The following is a 22,256-nucleotide window of genomic DNA, read 5'->3' as shown; positions in this document are numbered from 1 at the left end:
AATTTTTTAGAATATTGCTTTAAATAATAATAATAATAATAATAATAATCTAACTTTGGCATAATCTTCCGATGTCCTCAGTCTTCAACTAGAACCTAGAGGTTTTGGATTCGAGTCTCACTCCTAATTTTAGAATAATAATAATAATAATAATAATAATAATAATAATAATAATAATAATAATAATAATAATAATAATAATAATAATAATAATAATAATAATAATAATATAGACATCTTATCCTTACTCTATTCTAACAAACAATTATACTCTTCTTCTTATTCTTCTTCTTCTATACACACCAATATTTTATTTCCAACTACAAAGAAAGCTCTGTTTATTCTTCATTCTTCAAAATCCTTGTGATCTTTGTTTTCTAAGCATATTTCCATGATGGGCACCTTGCTCCAACTCTACCCTTTTCTCTTCCTATTCCTATTCCTTCCAATCCTAAACACAGTTTTATCACAACCCCAACAACTCTTTTATTCTGGATTCAATCATATTCCTGGAACCAACTTATCCCTGACTGGAATAGCGAAAATTGATGACAAAAATGGAATCTTGAAGCTCACAAACGAAACAAGTAGATTAATTGGGCATGCCTTTTACCCAATCCCATTTCAGTTCAAGAATAACAATGGCAGCAGAACCTTCTCATTCTCTTCATCATTTGCAATTGCCATTGTTCCTGAGTATCCAAAGCTTGGTGGCCATGGCTTGGCTTTCACCATTTCAGCTTCCATGGATACTCTCAAGCATGCACTTCCAAGCCAGTATCTTGGCCTACTCAACTCAACCAACATTGGAAACTTCTCCAACCACCTTTTCGCCGTCGAATTCGACACTGTCCAGGACTTCGAATTCGGCGACATAAATGATAACCATGTTGGTATAAACATCAACAACTTGGTTTCCAATGTTTCTTGTAATGCAAGTTACTATGCCGAAGGCGAAGGCGAAGGAAGACTTGAAAATCTAAACCTTAAGGGTGGTAAACCAATCATGGTTTGGGTTGATTATGATTCTGTTAAGAGTGTGATAAGTGTTACACTCTCTCCTTCTTCTACAAAACCAAAGAAACCAACTTTGTCATATTCATTGGATCTCTCACCAATCTTTCATGAGAGAATGTATGTTGGATTCTCTGCTTCAACCGGTTTGCTTGCAAGCTCCCATTATGTCTTGGGTTGGAGCTTCAAGATCAATGGAACTGCTCCAACACTTGATCTCGATTCGCTTCCAAAGCTTCCGGGTCCCAAGAAGAAGCAAACTCCCATGGTTGTTGGGGTTTCAGTTGCTACTTCATTCATTGCTCTGTTTTCTCTGTTTCTTGGATTTTACTTGTTCTGGAAAATCAAGAATGCTGATGTTATAGAGCCATGGGAGCATGAGATTGGGCCTCACAGGTACTCTATGATTCATAAAGTCTGCTAAGGATTGTTTGTTTTCTGTCTGTTTGTGTTTTTGGTATTTTCTGTTTTCAGAATTTTGTTAAAAAGGATATAAAACTACAAAAGAAAAAAGAGAAAAAAAAAAAAAAGAAGTTTTTCATGGTTTTTGTTTGTTTTCCTTCACAAAATCCTGAAAATAGAAAACAAAAAATGTTTTAACAACCAAACAGACTCTAAATTTCTTAAAACTATGACTAATTCTTGGAAAAATTGTTGTATTCAATATTTATGTATGTATTTGTGCAACATTATAGATACTCATATAAAGAGCTCAAAACAAGGTCTTAGAGAATTTGTGTCAGAAATCGCCAGCATCGGCCGGCTTCGCCACCGGAACTTGGTCCAATTGCTTGGCTGGTGCCGCCGCCGTGGCGACCTCCTACTTGTGTATGATTTCATGGAAAATGGTAGCCTAGACAAGTACTTATTCGACGAGCCGAAAACGATCCTAAGATGGCAACAAAGGTTCAAGATCATAAAGGATGTTGCTTCAGCACTTTTATATCTCCATGAAGGATATGAACAAGTGGTGATTCATAGAGATGTTAAAGCTAGTAATGTTCTTTTAGATAGTGAAATGAATGGAAGGCTTGGAGATTTTGGTTTAGCAAGATTGTATGAACATGGTGGTCATCCTAGCACAACAAGGGTGGTTGGAACATTAGGTTATTTGGCACCTGAGTTGCCAAGAACAGGAAAAGCCACTCCTAGCACTGATGTTTATGCATTTGGTGCATTAATGCTTGAAGTGGCATGTGGGGTTAGGCCTGTTGATCCAAGAAAGGCACAACATGAGGATCTGGTTTTGGTGGATTGGGTTTGGAAGATGTACAAAGAAGGGAAGTTAATTGATGTTGTGGACCCAAATTTGAATGGTGATTTTGATGAGAGGGAGGTTGTTATGGTTCTCAAATTAGGCCTAATGTGTTCAAATGGTGCACCAACTTCTAGGCCTAGCATGAGGCAAGTGACTAGGTATTTGGATGGTGAAAATTTGTTGCCTGATTCATTGATGAAGCCTCATCATAATAACCAAGAGGGTTTTGATGAGTTCTTGAATCCATTTGGGTCTTCTTTTAGTAGTTCAGATAATATTGGCATGTATGCTAGTTTTCCTTCATTCACTAATTCCCCTGTTTTTACTCCTATTGGTAGGAGAGAAACAAGCTGAGTTTCTTTCTCCATTGTATTTTGTAGTAATAGATATTGTCTTATAATTGTAGAGAGAAAGTTATGATCATGAATCATGATGATGAGGGAGTTAAATCCCAAAACATGAAAGTTTCTATTTTGGTTCTGTTCCTCAACATTGGCACCCAATTGTTTATGCCTTTCATGAATTTTTCTTCCGTTCATGACATAGGCCCAGTTTGATTAAACAACTTAATTAAATTATTTTTGAAGAAATAGTTTAAACAATAAATGCTTATATTTAAAATAGCTTATAAATAAGTTATTTTGTGTTTGGTTTTTTAGTTCTAAAAGTACTTATTTTAAGAAAAAAGTAATAAAAAATTTTTTATTATAAGAGAAGTCATTTTTTTTTAACTTCTCCTTAAGCATCAAAATAGCTTTTTAGAAAGTTGCAATTTTGTTTTGAAAATTATACCAGATATTAATACTACACCTTTTCATAAGTTAAAAATTAAAAAAAGTTATTTATGAACCTATCGAGACGGCCCATAGCCTAATTTGTTGCTTGTTATTAGATGAACAATTTTTTATATTTTTGTAAGACTCTTATTATGATCATCTTACAATTGATGGTAAGAATTTATATTTAATATAGTCACCGAAATTTTTAATTAGACGGATTTATTTTTGTTGACGATGTACGATTAAGGATCGCATTCAAATCAAAATTTTGTTGACTTTCTATAGTGAAACTTAAATGTCTTACAATATCAAAACTATAGCAATATTTCATATTTTTCTTTTCTTTTTTAGGACGTTACTTAGTGGATTGTACAGTTATACACAGATAGGGATAAAATTCTTGATATTTCCTTTATCATCATCATCATCATCATCAGTATTCGATAGATATCTTAATCCTATTTATAGATGGTCTTTTTTGTGTGGTCGACAATCATATTTTGATATGTTAAGTATTTAAAAAAATTTGGAAAATAAAAACCTTAAAATATAGAATAAAGTGATAATTAGGTGGGTGAAGATTTTGACTTAGGACTAATTAGTTAGTTTTTGAAAAAAAATATATTAATTTGGTGTTTCACAAATAGTAGCACGTTATGTTCTTCTATCAATTTATCATGTGATGCTTATATGTACTATTAACTATGGTAACGTGTCTATTTATAAAAGATTGTTATGTAGATAACAATTTTTAGAGTGAAACTTCACCTGTTTTAGTAGAATTTGTGATAAATAGAGAACAGTTAATAAAGATTATATGTAAACTAAAAAAACAATAAATACTTCATTATCAAAATATTATATCGTTTTCATGTTCATGTGACAGTAATAAGATACGCACTACTGTAAATAACAAAATACATAAATAATTCTGTTTCATTTCGCACTATTTATTGACGAAAGGACATATCTACTGTTTACTATTGTAGAGAACCTAATTGATATAAAGACTAATTAATCTTAGATCAAAATCCTCGACTTTACTCTAAAATATAATTTCAAATATAGAAAAATCACTCGTTTTAAATACAATATCAAGTATATCATATTATTCAATATAAAACTTTAGCCACCCCATAATATCAAGTACATGAGAGTGCAATATTGACAAAGCAAATTCAAGAAATTTCTAAATATTTAAATATGTATAAATCTTTAAAATATATTTACGTGTATTGTATATGGTATATCATGTATTTGAACCATTTAAATTTTGGTGTGGCCATCTCTTTAATATGTATATCATTAGTATTGTAGATTATAAACTCATCAAACTATGAATTTCTTTGGTCAATTAACTCTCTTGTCGTCAATATGATTATAGAATATAGAGTGTAGACTCATCTATCTTTAAGTCATACTTCGAAGACTTAATTCAGTTTTTTTTTTTTTTAAAGGAAAATGTGAATTATAATATGCATAAAGCATGTAATATTTAAGTTATTCTTCCACTTTTCTAGCAAAGAAGACTAAGTAAAATAAATAAAAAAGAGAATGATAGAGTTTTCGGCTTGACCAATAGAATATTAGAATTTGCCACACTTACTATTTCTTGATGGCGCCATTCATGGAGATTGGAGACCACCATATTTGGATTTTATTAATCATTCTTTTTTTTTTTTTTTTTTTATTAATCATTTCAAATGGTAAGCCGTGAGAAAAGGGATATCTATAGCCCACCCCCCATTAATTTGATTGGTTCAAAATTGGTCATTGCATGCTTCTATTATTAGTAAGAACTTCTATAAAGATTTTTTTTTTATGAAAAGGAATTCTTTTGTAAATACTAAAAATTAATTATCACGTATTTGTTTGTATTTATATATATTACTTTACTTATTTTTTAATAAAATAATCAAATTTATTATGACAAAACAATGAAACTCTTTTATAAATACTAAATTTTTATTTTTATATAGTAATTAATTAATGAATTTTTTTTTGTACACATTTAATATGATTTTTTAAGACAATGATTAAGAAAGCAAGAAATAAAAAATCTAAAGAATTTAGGGTGTGTTTTATTTGTAAAAATATTTTTTGTTTTAGAATTTTGTGAATAAGTTCGGGAAAACAACAAATAGAATTGAATTATCCATTGTTCACTATTTGAATCACAAAATTTTAAAAATAAAAAAACTTATTTTTCAACAAAATTTTCATTTTGCTTTTCTTTTTTGGTTAGTTAGACCATTGTTTGAATTGTATAATGAAGAGAAATGTTGTTTGTATATTTTCTTTTTCTCTCTTTTTTTTTTTTTGGTTGGTTATATGTTCTTATCTTTCTCTCTTTATTTTCTTGGTTGAACATATTTTATTATCTTTTATCAGATATTGTATCAATTCTCATCTTACTTCTAGAATATAAAACCTACCTACATTATGTTTGGGTTGTGTCGATATATATTATTGTGTCTAACATCTAAATCTTCTCTATGACTGAAAATCTATCCATGATGTTACAAAATTTCTAAACTCTCCCTCTCACCAAAACCTATAAACTAAAAACTAGAGCGTATTTAATTGCACTTTTATTTTCTATTTTAATTTTTTTTTCAGAATTTTATGAAAAAAATTATGAAAACAAAAAATAGAATTTATTATTTTTATTATGTGTTCATTTTTTTTTTTGCAATCTTAAAAATAAAAAATATTAAAATCAAAATAGAAAATAAAAACGCAAACCGGCAGCTATAACAAAGTAGAATCAAAGTCAACTTAGATAATGATCTTTCAAACATGATCAACTGTCCCACTCCCATCTGAAGAGAATAAATCACTTATCAACCTCAAAATAAAACAGGAACCATTATTGTGTATAAGATAGTGATAGCCTTTGAACCTTTACTTTAAAAACAACATGGTTGATGACTTCCTTGGAAAAATAATTAATAGGGAGATTCAGTGATGTTAGGTGAGATATTAGGGTTGAAAATTCAACATTTCAGCTTGACCCAAATTCAGTTTTAAATGAATCAATCTTTTGAGGACAATCATGGCAACTGACAAGTAGAGCTTAAAACATGACCATGAAATAAATAAATAAATAAATATACTTAATTCAGATTCAGTTGTCAAGAAACATGATTATTTATAAGCAATTGTTATATGTATGTTCCAATCACTAAACCATTCAATTAGAAGGAAATTGCATGTGATTAAAATTGAAATTGTTTAATATAACAAAATTGCAGCACAAAAATACTTGCATCATACAACACTATAGGAAGGATTATCACAATATCACATTCTGTAAGTTGTTATAAATCTCTCTCAATTGAGCAAAATTCAGATAAGCTAATAGTATAATCAATCATAATAATGTTTGAATAATACATGATTATATTAAACAAGTTGACCAATCAATACAGAACTATCTATAAGCCACTGTTCCCAGTCCTCTTCTGAGTCTTCAATGCAATCAGTAAACTGTATTGTTAAAGCTACTGCAAAATATTGTGATAGTTTCTTTGCTTACATCTTCAATGCAGCTCTTGCCATGGCCAAGGCACCATCAAAACTTCGGTTTCCACCGATAAATCCACTCATGTGGACAAATACACAGCCAGGAAGGCCACATTCCTTGGACAGTTCATCATCCCTAAGACCCCGCCATTGCGATGGTAGAGGCTTACGGCTCTCAAACCTATCCGGAGATACTGCAACAGCCTGCACTCGCCACTGTTGGCTTCTTTCATCCTGTTAAATGAAAAATCAGAATTATGGTAACCTAATAACCTTAGTCATAGTGACGAAGTTTAAAACCTAAGCCCTCCAACTGAAATACTTTGAACCTAACCAGTTCAAAACCAAGCCCTTGTGGCCATTTAACATTATTGCACATTAGTCATTTTAAATTCATGACTGCCTCCTTTTATAAGCTGCAAGTCTTAGTGTTCTTTTCGAACCAACTATGTTTTCATTCTTCAAGTTTCCTCCTTAACATGGAATGTAGAATTAGATTATACTTCCAGCATACATAGACACTTTCAGACAGACCGTAATATCAAGGTCAGAGATTGGACTTATAGATATACTGAACAGCTAATTTTTGAATGATTTTGAACTTCTCAATTGCAGAAATTCTGCTCCTAAAACAAAATATTTATGACACGGAAGTGATTTTGAGCTACTTGGACCAATGTAAAGCCCACATTAGTCATTTTTAATTTTTCTCATCAGTCTATCGTTTTTAGGAGGCTTCTTGAAGACTAGAGGCCTAAAATGAAACTGGTAAAAAGAAAATGAAAATTCAAGTATGTACCTGATATAGAACATATTTAATGGGAGGGTCAATTTTCATCTCCCCCTCAAGCTCAAATAAGTGAAGCTTCCACTGCAGAAAACAATTGAAGTTAAACATCTACCAACAACAAAGGCATATATATGTTGTGGCTAGCAACCTAGCACCCAAGAATGATAGAGTCAGAAATTTAGTGTAGGGAAAAAAATTTTTCAAATGCCTCCTATGTTTTGTGGGCAGGCCAGAGATGACCATTTTAGGCTATAAAGAAGCTCACATAATATTAATTAATAGCCGAGTGAGAATAGAATGAGACTGATGCAGCTTTTATACAACAGCTAAGACTGCACTTTCATCCAGTAACTTGTTTTGCCAGGACTATTGCCGGGGGAACAAGTCACAGTGTGTTTCACTAAACTTATAAAATTCCTCTAGGAAGTTAAAATCAAATGAATAATGACACTATAGACCTATGTTCACGATAAACCCTACACACAGCATGCTATTATCAACTGGAAACTCTTATAATTATAAATATGTAAATGCTATAAAAAGCAATAGATGATCACATGCCATGTGTACAATTCATTATGAACCCTGGTCTATTGCATCATTACTCAGAACAAAACAACCAGTACCAGTCACAAAAACTAATCACAGATTGCTGAACTTATTTGATAAACAGATTATGAAATCCAGTATCCACCAATTGAATCTATTTTGTATGTTTGAGAGAATATTTGCCTGATATAAGCAATGTTTGACATATTGTATCAAAAGAAATTTCCAAGATTGACACTCGTGCAAATTTAAGCTTCAACTTATAATTTTCACAATTAACTTATTCATTAAATGGATAAGAAACCTCCTTTTGACCTATTGAATTTACTTAATGTTACTATGTTAGCAAAAAACTTTGTATGACAAATATAGAATTATCATCATCAACATAAATGTTCAACATACAAAACATGATTTATCCAGAAAAGAGAGAATAATATAATTAGAATCAATCATATTTGAATATTCTACAAATGATCAGAAGGAGACATAATTTCCAACTCACCGGACAGAATTTCTCCAAAACCAAAATTTCTCCACTAGGATCGACACTATATCTAGCTTCAAGCGTCTCATTTACAATTGACCTTGCTGGTAACCATGAATTAATATGAAATTGAACACTCTGCAAAATAAAGAGGGGTGACAAGAACTTGTTAAAACATCAAAGCTTTTTTCTTAATTTGAGAGAGAGAGAGAGAGAGAGAGAGAGAGAGAGAGAGAGAGAGAGAGAGAGAGAGAGAGAGAGAGAGAGACAGACAGACTTGACCTGAAAATAAGAAATAAGTATGAAAAATATATATGACACCTCATAATACAAATTTTCACACGAACATGAAGTAGATAAATATATTAAAATTGTTGTTGCCTTGTTCCATGGATTACATTTAATGTAATAATTTTTGTTTAGCATCTTCAATGCGTTTAGGTGTGCCATTAAAGCTTAGATCAGTTGTTGTTGACTATTTTTAACTTGTTTTGGGAGAAGGTAGGAAGCCAAAGCTGTGACATTACGCCATATGTACCACTATTTGGTGTATCCGGTTGGAGCGGAATTCTCATACCTTTAATGACATATTTTCAAACAAGCAAGTTTTGTACGATGAGAGTATTCGGCACTCTGTTTGGTGTAAAACTAATGATCTTTTAGGAGAAATTTCTGTCTAACAAGTTGAGAGATTAGGAAGCTATGTCTCATTGATGCTTTTTTCCCTTTTGTTCATTCATGCTCTTGCAAAGAGGATTTCTTGCCCTCCAACGTTCTCTCTATCATTCTTCTCTTCATATTAGAAATATTCTTCTTTTTTATCAAAAATTAAAAATAAATAAAATTATCCTAAGTGGATGAGTCATTGAACATACATATGTCAATATCTTTTGTGCTTGATAAAAAAACATCATTATACAGACCATGAGCAGGAAAGAACAAAATTAAAAAAAAAAAACTTTTATTCATTTTGGTGATCACAAAGGAAGGGAATGAGGAGTGAAGACTTACATCCATAAATTCGCTACCAGTAAGAACCATGGCACGTTGAAAGGCTTCATTTTCTTTTTCAGATGACTGATCAGGATCTGTCCAATCTAAATTTAACCTTCCCACTCTTGAGGACAGATGTGTATTATTCACATATTTTGGGGGCTGGTCAGTATCATATTGATTTATTCCATTGTCTATAGCATCAATTGCCTGATATAATTAGATAAAAACATTGTTATGAAAAGATTTACAAATTAAGCCCAGGAATAAGTGGTTCTCAGATTAGCACCCAACAACATAAGCCAAACCAGTTGTTATAGTTAAGAAACAAAAACTCTCAGAAAAAGCCCTAGAAGTCCACAAACATTATCTGATGGTGTTGAAGAAGAGAACAAAAAGTTTACACTTCAAAAGAAGTTGCACTGATATCCTAGATGTCACGATGAATAGCAAGGTAGAAAGCATTCTTGCATTAGTATTTTATGAAAGCACAGCAAAAAATAGAACGCTCATTGTAAAACAATGCCAATGTAGATAGAGTCCGTTTTCAAATGTAAAACTTAGTTTTCCTATTTTGTTGATACAGTTTCTCTATATTATGTCCATCCTCCAGTTAAAAACCACTCACTATCCTAGTGCACAAACAAATGAAGCATATTTTCCCTCTCAGTATTCACTATCTGCATGAATCTCCCCTAAGTCTCCTCAGCTCAAATTTCACCCAATAAGAACATCACGATTATTGACCCCAAAAAGAATGCATGGAAGAGAAGACATTCCAATAGAGAATACAACAAACAGAAAGTTGGATAAGGCAAGAAAGAATAAGTATAAAATGTATTACCTCCATGAAGCTTTTGTAAACAGCCAGATATATGCGATGCACATCTGGGTGTTCTTCATCTACCCTAAGTTCCTTAGCTATAATCTCCTTTCCATAGTGCTATACAGAGAGAAACAAAGAAGCATAATATAATTATTAAGGACGATTCATCTTTGAAATAAAACTTCTCATGAAAATGATCAGTGACTGCACCAAAACAGGGGAATTAGCCACCAGCTACAAAAATGAGAAAACCAAAAACAAAATAAAATTTTAAGATAAGAAAAGCACCTTGTAAACAAGACCTGCGCTACTCAACTTGGTGGAGAAGCCATGGCCAAAAGCCTCCTCAAAACCTTTCTGGTGATGATCGTAGCGATCTCGGCTGGGGTCATACACTCCCCCAACATCAAGAACGGCATCAAGACCCTCCAAAACCTACAAACCAGGACTCAATATTCAAACAAAAACATCAACAAGTAATGAGAAGGACACGATTACTCCCACTCCATTTTGTTTCTATACATACAATGCAACAACCAAAATTTCATCCCTAAAACTCAGAAACATAGACACTCCTCAGTCCTTACTGTCTCACTCAAACAACTTCTCATTGCTCATAATTGATAAAAGTTCCACAGAAAACCCCATCAAAGTTCCCTCTTTCAAAATTACATTTCAACATTAAACAATCACACTGCTAAGGCATACATACATAAATCTATGTTATCGCATTTGCTAACTGACTACATTTTCGAAAAATTGTGTGTTTCCGAGTTCCAATTTGGAAGGGTACATGGGAAGGGACTAAGGGAGGAAAGAGAAGAGATTTTGAAGAGTAAAATGAACTTACTGCTACTCTTCAAATCCCTTTCCTTCCACCTCTCCAAATCAAAACTCACAAACACAACTTAAACAGATAGCTCAGGATCATCCATAAATCACTAATCACAAAACTTAGATAATAAATAAACCAAATTTTCTCATAAACCAAGCAAATAAAAGACACTCTTTCTAGTTTCTAGTCAAAATGAAGAAGAATAAAACAACACGTTCTCATCAACCAAACAACAACTCACATTTTTTCAGAAACGAACAAATTAAAAATTAGAAAAAAAAAATTACCTGAGGATCACGAGAGCGAACAACTTGAGCGTTGTAGAATTTGTTGGTGAGTCGAATCATGAAGCAGCCAAGCGCTTCGTCGCAATGGAAGCTCCCGTTGTGTGTGCCGACGCGAACGCACACGCGCTTGAACGGCGCGTAAGCATCGGAATGCTCGGAAAGAATATCGCTGGTTGCACTTGATGCCGCCATTCGAAAGAAGTGAGAGTGAGTGCGGAAGCTGAACAAGTTTCTGAGAAATGGCGTTGTTGCCAGCAACATGCTATGTTTTACACAAAAGAGAATGAAACCTTCATTTCATTACTACCACTATTTCAACCTAAAACCCTTGCCCTAGTTTTTCATAATAGCAGTAACTAGTAACTTTCAATTCTTAGGGTTTAACCAACAGCTCTCAGTAAACGGTTAAAGATGACATGTTCTCTAATTTTACGAAGAATGGACAAAAATATACATCATTTTTATTTTAATTTTTTTATAAGTTATTTATACACATTAATATTAAGTATTGTTGTCATTTTTATTTTTTTCTCAAATAACTTTGTTAGTTTTTTAGCGATAGTGATTGACTCTGTGCATTGTGTGACGTGATCCTTTTGATAACGATAAATTAAAAACTAAATAATAAAATATTAAATTTGTTAAATTTAAATAAAAAAATTTTACAAGTCATTTAAAATTTTTAATTTTTTTCTTCCTTTTCCAAAGAGTAGATATTAATTAAGGGATTTAACTCAGAAATAACTGCTAGAACTATGTTTGAAGTAAATTTTGGATAAAAAAGGAAGAAAATGAAGATTTTAAATTACTTGTAAATCTTTTTTTATTATTAAAATTTAACAAATTTAATAATAATTCTGTTAGGAAATCAAGAGGAAGTTCAGCCAACTCCTGCCAATTTTTTAATGGGCTGGACTTCGAAACTTATCTTAATAAAAATAAGTTAATATATCTGGATGTTTCTTCTGCTAAGTATTAAAATGTTTCTTTTTCATACTAAATGGATGTTTTTTAGTATATTTTTCGAATTTTTTTGTATTGCAAATGTGAATATCTCTATTTCTTTAAGAATTTCATAATTTTTTTTAATTTTATAGATATTTAATTATTTTTACCAAAATATAACTTAATATTTCTTTCGTTAAGTATTAGGATGTTTTTTTTTTTATATTAAATGAATATTTTTTTTATATTTCTCATCTTTATGCCGACAGAGCCCAAGCCCATATCAAGCTCCAGAACTTCACAAAAGCTGTTTCTGATGCGAACAAAGCCATTTAATTGAGTCCGGAATAGGGCTGCACGCGGATCGGATCGGATCGGATATGGCCAAAATTTTGATCCGATCCGCACTAAAATCATCGGATCGGATCGGATCCAATATCCGCGGTTTTTTAAGGTTGGATACGATCCGATCCGATCCGCACATTTTCGGATCGGATCGGATATCGGATATATCCGCAAAACACAAAAATATTTTTAAAAGTTTATTTTTATTAAAAAAATATCAATGAAATTCATTTTTTCTATTCTTTTAAATATGTTTACTCTTAAAATAATATTAAACATACTTTTCTTAAATAATAAATTAAAATAATACAACATATATGATAATTATTAGTTGAAATAAAACATAAAAAGAATATTTATTTATTTATTTATTTATTTTTGCGGATACGCGGATATGCGGATCAGATATGCGGATACCAACACAAAATCCGCAATCCGATCCGATTAGTGTGCGGATCCGATCCGATCCGATCCGAAAGTCTTGCGGATCGGATCCATATCCGCAATTTTCGGATCGAATTCGGATAAATACCGCGGATATACGGATCGGATCCGATCCATGAACACCCCTAATCCGGAACTGCGTGCATTATGCTGAAAGAGTATCAAACTGCAAAGGTAGCACTTCAAACCGGTGCTTCTTTTGCTCCCGACGATTCCAGATTCACCAAACTCATTCAAGATTGTGATCACTACATTGCAGAAGAATCGAAAGATAGTACCCGATAAGTGCAGAGTCCTGGTGTTGTCAACTAAAGTTGAAATTCGACTGTAGGTTGAAATTTAATATTTCAATTCTTGCTCAGAGCGGTGCCAGAAGAGGAGTGGGTCGCGGTGGAGAGGCGGAGAGGGCCTGACGGTGAGAGAGAGGGTCTGTGTGTGTGATTGTTGGAGGTAGGTAAGTTAATGTGAGAGAGAATATGAATGTTTTTATAGGTTTAATTAGGTTTACTTAATCAATTTTAAATTTTTTAAATTTTGAATTTAAAAAATTTAAAATTAATTATTAATATAATTATAATTAATTAAATTGTTCCATTTTTGCCTAATTAGGAGTTGATTCCATATACTTTTCCATTTAATAATGTATCATTTGTTGTAAAATAAATAGGAAAGAGATAATAAAGTATAAATAGGAAAACATTACTATCAGTATTTACCAATACTATTATACTACTATAAAGATAATATATTAATATTATATTAGTAGTATATGAAGAGAGAAAGTAAAGAAGTGCTTTGTAGTGTAAGAAAGAGAGAGATAGTAATTGTTTTATTATTGTTGTATATTGTAGACTATGAAGCCTTATTTATAGTTATACAAGATTAGCTTTTTCAAGCTTTGGAAATGATGGCAGTGTCTACATTAAAGGTTTGTATTATCCAAGCACCTTTTAATTGGATAAAGGGTTAGTGGTCATCCATACTGTAACACTCCCATTGGATGACCATTATGAATATGCCTCATTAAAACTTTACTAAAGAAAATCCAATGGGAAAAACTTTAGTGAAGGAAAAAGAGTACAATATTCTTTGTGATGGGGACTGCCTCATTAAAAACCTTGTCAAGAAAAATCTAATGGGAAAAAACCTGACCAAAGAAAAAAGAGTACAGTCTCCCCCTCTTGTCGACATCATTTAATATCTCGAAATCGACACATCCCAATCTCATGCACATTCAAATTGAATTCTTGATTAGAATTTTTTTTCTAAGAAACACTGTACATAATGTCATATACTAACATTTTATTTTAAAACTTGACACATTTAATGATTTCAAAATTCATAAACATTAATATTTCATTATTTATATACATCATATTTGAAACTTAAATACATAGAAAATAAAACTTAACAATAAGTTCTTTACATTATTTATTTACATAGATACTTAACAATCCCACATATTGAGTGGTGGAATTTTCAGCATAATGAGTGGTGGAATTTTTAGCATCATTTGAAACAAAATTTGTTTTCTTTCCTTTGTCATCCTTTTTCAAAGATGCCTGGTAAATATCAACTAAGTGCCTTGGGGTACGACAGGTACGTGACCAATGGCCCTTTTCCACCATAACGGAAACACTTATCCTCTGTTGATTTATTTTGTCCAATATTTCTTTATTTATCCCACTTCTGGTGAGATCCTTTCTTTTGAACATAATTCCTTTTTCTTCCATAATTTTTTTTGTTATTAAAACCTTGCCATTTACCTCTTCTGGGGTAATAATTTGCCGCATTTACTTCAGGAAATAGGGCGACGCCAATTGGGCGCGCTTCGTGATTCTTTAAAAGTAACTCATTGTTGCGTTCAGCAACAAGAAGGCAAGAAATTAACTCAGAATATTTTTTAAAGCCTTTTTTTTTTCGAAAATGCTGCTGCAGGAGCACATTCGATGCATGGAAGGTCGAGAAAGTTTTCTCTAACATATCATTATCAGATATCTTTTTCCCACATAATTTCATTCGTGAGGTGATTCGAAACATTGCCAAATTATATTCATTTATGGATTTAAAATCCTGTAGACGCAAATGCGTCCATTCATATCGGGCTTGAGAAAGTATCACCGTCTTTTGATTATTATACCTTTCTTCAAGGTTTTTCCAAAGATCTGCATGATCTTTTAATGTGAGATATTCATTTTTCAATCCTTCGTCAAGATGACGACGAAGAAAAATCATGGCTTTGGCTTTATCCTTATGGGATGCATTATTTTCAGCCTTAATGTTATCTCCAAGATCCATTGAATCAAGATGGATTTCAACATCTAATATCCATGACAAATAATTGTTTCTAGATATATCAAGAGCATTGAATTCAAGATGAGAGAGTTTCGACATAATAAAAATTTGTTACCTGGAGTCTTCTAAAATTTAATCAGAGTCTCGTGCTGATAACGTGTTGTAAAATAAATAAGAAATAGGTAATAAAGTATAAATAGAAAAACATTACTATCAATATTTACCAATACTATTATACTACTATAAAGATAATATATTTATATTATATTAGTAGTATATGAAGAGAGTAAAAAAGTGCTTTGTAGTGTAAGAAAGAGAGAGAGAATAATTGTTTTATTATTGCTGTATATTGTACGTAAGGCTATGAAGTCTTATTTATAGTTGTACAAGATTAGCTTTTTCAAGCTTTAGAAAGGATGACACCGTCTACATTAAAAATTTGTATTATCCAAGCACCTCTTATTAAAAGTTTGTATTATCCAAGCACCTTTTAATTGGATAAAGGATTGATAGTCATCATACTATAACATCATTTAGTTTTTACCGTGTTATTAAAAGGGTCATGTCACCATCATGTACATAGCCATTTGGCAGCCAATATTGCCAAAAAAGTTACACAAGCAATAAAAAAATTGAAATAACAATAAAACTTGATATTAGTGTATAGAAATAATTCGTTAAAAAGTTGGAGTGTATATCTGTTAACCGTACAAAAATTTATATGTACTTTTGTCCATTTTTTTCTAATTTTTAAATTTTAAGTGAATAGTATTAGTTTTTTTTTTTTTGTTAATTGACTATTAATATGATAAATTATGAAATCATATTAAATTAATATCAAATTAAAAAATTTTAATCTTTTAAAGTTTCTCTTCATTTTAAGATTTAAGGACTAATGTTACTTATGTTATTTATTTTTTATTTTTTAATGAAATTGTATTTAACCAATTATTTTAAAATGAAGATAATCAATTCATCAACCAAGCCCAACCCAATTTCATGAATTAAGTTGGGTTGAAATCTATTAGTTTATAGGTTGGGTTATGTACTTAAAAATAAAGAAACACAGTCCATAAAATTCATTTACTAAACCAAATTGAATTAGTCTAGTTCATTAGTTCGCTTAAATAAGTATTTGAAGTTAACCAATTTAAGTCAATCTAATGGTCAGCTCATTTGTTCACTTAAGCAAGTGTTGGAGGTTTAAATCCTACCTTGTGCATGCAACGACTCATTGGTCAGCAGCAGACCCTTAAATGAAGTTAAACAATAAATAAATTATAAGTTATTACCGTTTATTTATCAGCATTTTTTGTCCTTTAACTGTGAGCTACAAATGTAATTTGTTGCTTACTTTATTTTCCAAAACATTGTTGTCTAAGCCATGCTCTATAAAATACATAGTCTTTGACTTAATTATAAGAAATCAAGTCATCAAGTCGAAAAGGTTAAGTAATTAACCATTTAAAATTAGTGTATATTACTATGATGTCATATACCCAAAGAAAATTAAAACCTTGCATTGATCTTGTTATAACTTTTATAATCTTAAAATTCTAACTTTGTAATGGCCAACTAATAAGCATTGATCAATGCCATCTCCATTCATGAAAATGATCACAACAACCAATTTAATTACCTGCCGGCATAACGTTTTTCTCTATGTCACTTTTTTGTTAGCATCTTCGTACAAATATATGCTTTGTTCTATTCTTACTTTGGTTTGACCCTCATTTATATATACAGAACCGATTTGAAGCTATTTCTTAGTCTCTTATATATCATTTGGCATTCTAATTATAATAATAATAATAATAATAAAGGTCTCTAAATTCTGATTTTGAGTTAGGCAAGAATGGTTGGTAGCTTCCATGTTAGCATTCTTGTACATTTGTTGTTCATAGCAATAACAACACTTGTGTTAGTTTGGTTGCTACACTTCCGTGAAGGTGTTGCTTTCAATTCTTCAAACAAAGCCAAGATTTTTAATGTGAGTTTGTTCAATTCAAGCAATGATCAATTATTGTTTATGTATTTATTTTATATGAATTTTTATTTGAATTAATGCATGCATATGTCTGACTAATAATTCCTTCTTTTTTTTTGGGTTTTTAAAATGTGTAGCTACATCCACTTCTAATGACAATTGGATTTGTTTTAGTTAGTGGAGAAGGTAAGCAAAGCTATATTTTAATTATTTTCTATATTATAACCAATAATTTAAAAAAAAAATAGCATATAAATTATTATTATTATTATTATTGTGATACATTTATATTATTACTTGCAACAGGTATCATGATATACAAATCTGCCCCTGGAAAACAAAGATCATTGAAGGTGGTTCACTTGTTATTGCATCTGGTAGCTCTAGCAACTGGAATTTTAGGAATTGTCACAGTTTTCAAATTCAAGAAAGAGGAGGGCCTTCCTAATATGTATACATTACACTCATGGCTAGGCATGTCAGCTATCTGCTCTTTCGGTTTGCAGGTAATAATAATAAGAGAAAATTCTCCTCTCATGCGATATGCTAAAATGACATTCTCTTCCTCTTTATTTATAAAATGTATATTTTCCTCTATTATAACTTTTAGAAAACTTCATCTTTAATCCATTTTAAATTTTTTGTGTTAACTTATGTTAACTTTATCCATTTTTCAAGAAAAAGAAATTATTTTTTACAAAAATATCCTTTAACAAAAATTTAATTTTTTTTGTTATTAAATTTTGCTTACCAAAATACTCTTTAATAAATTTTTTTATGATTAAATTGTATTTTTATCAAAATATTTTTTAAAAAATTTAATAATTAAATTATTATTTTCTAAGATATTTAACAATTTTAATTATCAATTAGTTTTCAACTTTTTACTCAGTTAGGCTTCACTTTGATCCGGTAATCAATAATATTACATCATAATATTAGATCGAATAAATTTTGATATTATATTTAAATTGAGATTGAGTAGATTTAACTAAAGAAAAACTAACTTAAGAGGTGAGAATTGTTTTATATTTATAAATTATTTAGAAATTATATCTTTAAAAGATGTAAAATTTGTAATATAATTTGTCTATAAAAATCTCTAGACTAATTTGATAATTAATTTTTGTTAAAGGATTTAGCTAAAAAGTGTAAGAATGGAAAGCTTTTAAGTTTTTAATATATCAAGTGCATTGGAAATGTAGAAAAACTTAATTTTCAATAACTGATTAACTGGTAGCCAAACATTTTTTTTTTATAATACTTTTAAAATGCGCTCTTAGAATGTAGGTTACCAAATTGTTTGTTAAAAAACTAAAAGTATGTTTGATTTGTATTTGTATTTTTTTTATTTTCATTATTTTTTGTTCAAAAATTTGTAAAAAAAATTAAAGTAAAAGAGCCTATTATTTTCAATGGTTTTTTTTCTTTCATAAATTTTCAAAAACAAAAATTATTAAAAATAAAAAGTTCAACTAAAAAATATTTAAAAATTGATTTCGAATATAACTACTTATTAATGAACTAATTAATTATAAACACTTTAAGGTAGCGTTTGGAAACGAGATAGAAATTAAAAGATTGAGATCGAGAAACAAAGACTAAAAGACAGAAATTGAGTATTCTGTTTGATATAAAGTGAGAGTCTGAAATTGAAATAAAAATGAAGTTCTAATTTAATTTGTACAAAAGATAAAGTTAGAATTAATTAATTGAAATGAGAGTATTTTAGGTATAAAATATTATTAAAAATTCAGTTTCTATGGAGTTAAATCTCAATTTGACCTTTAAAATTTGGCCTGATGGTCAGAATGACCCCCAGAATTTCGCTGGCCCCAATTAGAATCCCCAAATTTATAATTGTGACTCCATCTTGCCCCTGCGATCATCTCCATCATGGGAATGCTGATCTAGCGCAATTGCATGACATGGTGGACACTACTTAAACGACAGCGTATTGGTTTCGCGCGCAAATCCTTTGGAAACTACGTAGTGTAAGAGTTTTCTTGATATTTGGCAACTTATGATCGTCGTAGTGGAAAGAAAGAGAGTTTTAACTCACAAAAAACTGAAACGACGTAGTTTTCAAAGGATTTGGGCGCGAAACCAATGCGCCGGGGTTTAAGTAGTGTGCACCGTGTTATGCAATTGCATCAAATCAGCATTCTGGTGATGGAGATGATCGCAGGGGCAAGTTGGAGCCACAATTGTAAATTTGGAGGTTCTAATTAGGACCAACAAAATTGTGGGAGTCATTTTGAATATCGGACTAAATGTAAGAGGCCAAATTGAGATTTAACTCGTTTCTATCTCTAAAAATTTCAATATCCTGTATTTCTACTTTTTAGAAGTATTAAAATACTAAAATTTTAGGAATATAAACAAAAACTTTAGTACCTGAACCAACAAATATGATACACTCTCTCAGTTTCCTGTCTCAATACTTCAAAATAAACGCTACTTAACTAAATTCTTTTTTATTTCAGTATATTTTGGGATTCTTTGCCTACTTCTTCCCTGGAGCAGAAATGTACACAAGAGCATCACTATTACCATGGCACAGGTTTATTGGAATGGTCATCTTCTTACTTTCAGTTGGCACAGCTCAATTGGGTTTGGCTCAATATTTTCAGTTTCTGGGACTTTTTCGCAGCCAAGAAGCATTAATAGTGAACTTCACTGGCCTATTACTCTTTCTATTTGCTGTCTTTGTTGCCCTTTCTAGAATTCTTCCTAGATATTCATAAATAGGTTACAATAATTACTTTTTGTCAATTTAATTTGAAATTCTATTACCCTAATATCAATAAGTTCATTTTGATTGTTCATGTTCCTTCCACCGAAAAAGCTCAAGTACATTATTCCTTGTTTTTTTACCATCCATAATTCAAATATATGGAATTTTATTGGAGTTATAAGCTAAAAAAAGAAAAAATTGAGATGGACAATGGATATTAACATGGGAGAAAAAGAAAATGCTCAAAATTTTTGGACAGACAATTAATTTATTTTTTTACTTAAAAAAATACTTAATCTGAATAGTTGGATGTGAGTTAACAAGGAGTGGATCCTCTCCAGTGAAAAAAAAATTGGATGGTGTTCAGTGTAGGATTTCATCTTTCATTGTTCTATCTCCTATTTAATTTTGGTCCCACTTATAGAATTAAGAGAAAAAGACAAATAGGTCCCTGACCTTTTGTTCTGCGGACATTTTTGTCCCTAACCATTGAAAAATACTTTTAAGTCTCTGACCTTCACAAAATTTGGACGGATCAGTCCCTCCGTCCAAATGCCTCCGTCAGGGACTGATCCGTCCAAATGCCTCCGTCAGGGACTAATCCGTCCAAATTTTGTGAAAGTCAAAGATTTAAAAGTATTTTTCAATAGTCAGGGACGAAAATATCCTCGGGACAAAAGGTCAGGGACCTATTTATCATTTTCTCTAGAATTAAAAGTGAAAGATCACATTTTATTCTCTCAAGTGTTAAAAAAATGGAGAGGATCCATTCCGTGAGTTAATACGGGCTATTCACATTCATACTACTATATAGGGAGTGGATCGTCTCCAGTGAAAACAAATTGAATGGTATCAAGTGTTTAATCTCACCTTTCATTGCTCTCTCTCCTCTTTAATTTTAGTCCCACTTATAAAATTAAAGGTAAGAGATCACACTTTATTCTCTCAAGTGTTAAAAAACTTGGAGAAGATCAATTTCCTTACTATATATCATTTGACATGCCACTTAGATTTTTATAAATAGAGTAAAGTATCGTTTTTGTCCCCAACGTTTGGAGTAAGTCTTATTTGTGTCCCTAATGTTTAAATTGTCCTATTTGTATCCTTAACGTTTATAAAAGTGATTCAATGTTATCCTACTATCAATTATACTAACAAATTATATTATATTTTTCAATTATTCTCACTTAGATGTATTCATTCTCAATTAGGTCTCACTTGGATGTGTTCAATTTTAATATTATACCCACTATTTGTGTTTAGATTCAATTATGTCCCTAGAAAAGTGAATTATGTAAATGTTGTAGGAATTAGTTTCAACATTTGATGAGCTATTTTTCGGAGTAGATCATCGATTCTATCCCAGACATTTGTATTCTAACTTCAAGAAGAGATTTTTAAAACTCAAACTAAAGCGCTTATGATGTATAATTGACGGCAGGATAACATTGAATCACTTTTACAAACGTTAGGGATAAAAATATGACGATTTAAACGTTAGAGACAAAAATAGAATTTACCCCAAATGTTAGGGACAAAAACGATACTTTACTCTTATAAATATATTCTAAGGTAATATACATAGATAAATTAATTAAGAATTAAAATTATGTAAATATCATAAATTAAATTTGGCTACATCAATTGGATTCGTTTTAGTATGTATATATTATATCAGTAATTACATTAAAAAAATGATTCGATTTACATAGAAGGTCAAACAAGATATGTATATATTAAATTCAATTTAAGACATTTACATAATTTTAATTCTCAATCAATTTATCTATGTAATTTATTCATATTTTAATGATCAAAATATAATTACTATTTTATAAATCAATGTAAATATGTTTGTAAATTTTAAGGACTAAATTAAATTAATTAAAATTTTAATAAATAAATTACGAAATAAATAAAAATTTAGTGATTAAATTGAGCGAATTTGCAGAATGATATATAAATATTAACAGAGTGTTTATTTGAGCATCATTAAATTAATAAAAAAAATTAATAAATTTTTTTATTTTTTATTTTTAATATATTTAACAAATTTTTAATAGTAAAAATAAAAATATTTTTATACGTTATTTAAATATAAAATTATTTTTATTTTTTTAAAATATTTTTTAAAACAAAATAACTCGAAAAAAGATATTC

At 30.5% G+C, this 22,256-nt stretch overlaps 2 protein-coding genes across 2 annotated transcripts; one reads left to right on the top strand and one right to left on the bottom strand.

The window, feature by feature from the left end:
• Window positions 1–277: 277 nt before the first annotated feature.
• On the top strand, window positions 278–2,762 carry LOC112785001 (L-type lectin-domain containing receptor kinase S.4). The gene is made up of 2 exons (XM_029296666.2): window positions 278–1,433; window positions 1,710–2,762. Exons 1-2 carry the CDS (start codon window positions 392–394, stop codon window positions 2,624–2,626), a joined length of 1,959 nt encoding a protein of 652 aa, XP_029152499.1. The 5' UTR covers window positions 278–391; the 3' UTR covers window positions 2,627–2,762.
• Window positions 2,763–6,266: 3,504 nt separating this feature from the next.
• LOC112784056 (uncharacterized) lies at window positions 6,267–11,761 on the bottom strand. The gene is made up of 7 exons (XM_025827149.2): window positions 11,344–11,761; window positions 10,510–10,656; window positions 10,240–10,338; window positions 9,414–9,605; window positions 8,421–8,540; window positions 7,376–7,447; window positions 6,267–6,810 (listed from the first exon to the last, which is right to left on the bottom strand). Exons 1-7 carry the CDS (start codon window positions 11,602–11,604, stop codon window positions 6,586–6,588), a joined length of 1,116 nt encoding a protein of 371 aa, XP_025682934.1. The 5' UTR covers window positions 11,605–11,761; the 3' UTR covers window positions 6,267–6,585.
• Between the last annotated feature and the right edge of the window lie 10,495 nt (window positions 11,762–22,256).

The sequence above is a fragment of the Arachis hypogaea genome, chromosome 20 (genome assembly GCF_003086295.3).
Source record: "Arachis hypogaea cultivar Tifrunner chromosome 20, arahy.Tifrunner.gnm2.J5K5, whole genome shotgun sequence".
Taxonomy (NCBI): domain Eukaryota; kingdom Viridiplantae; phylum Streptophyta; class Magnoliopsida; order Fabales; family Fabaceae; genus Arachis; species Arachis hypogaea.
This window is presented reverse-complemented; position numbering and strand designations above follow the sequence as displayed.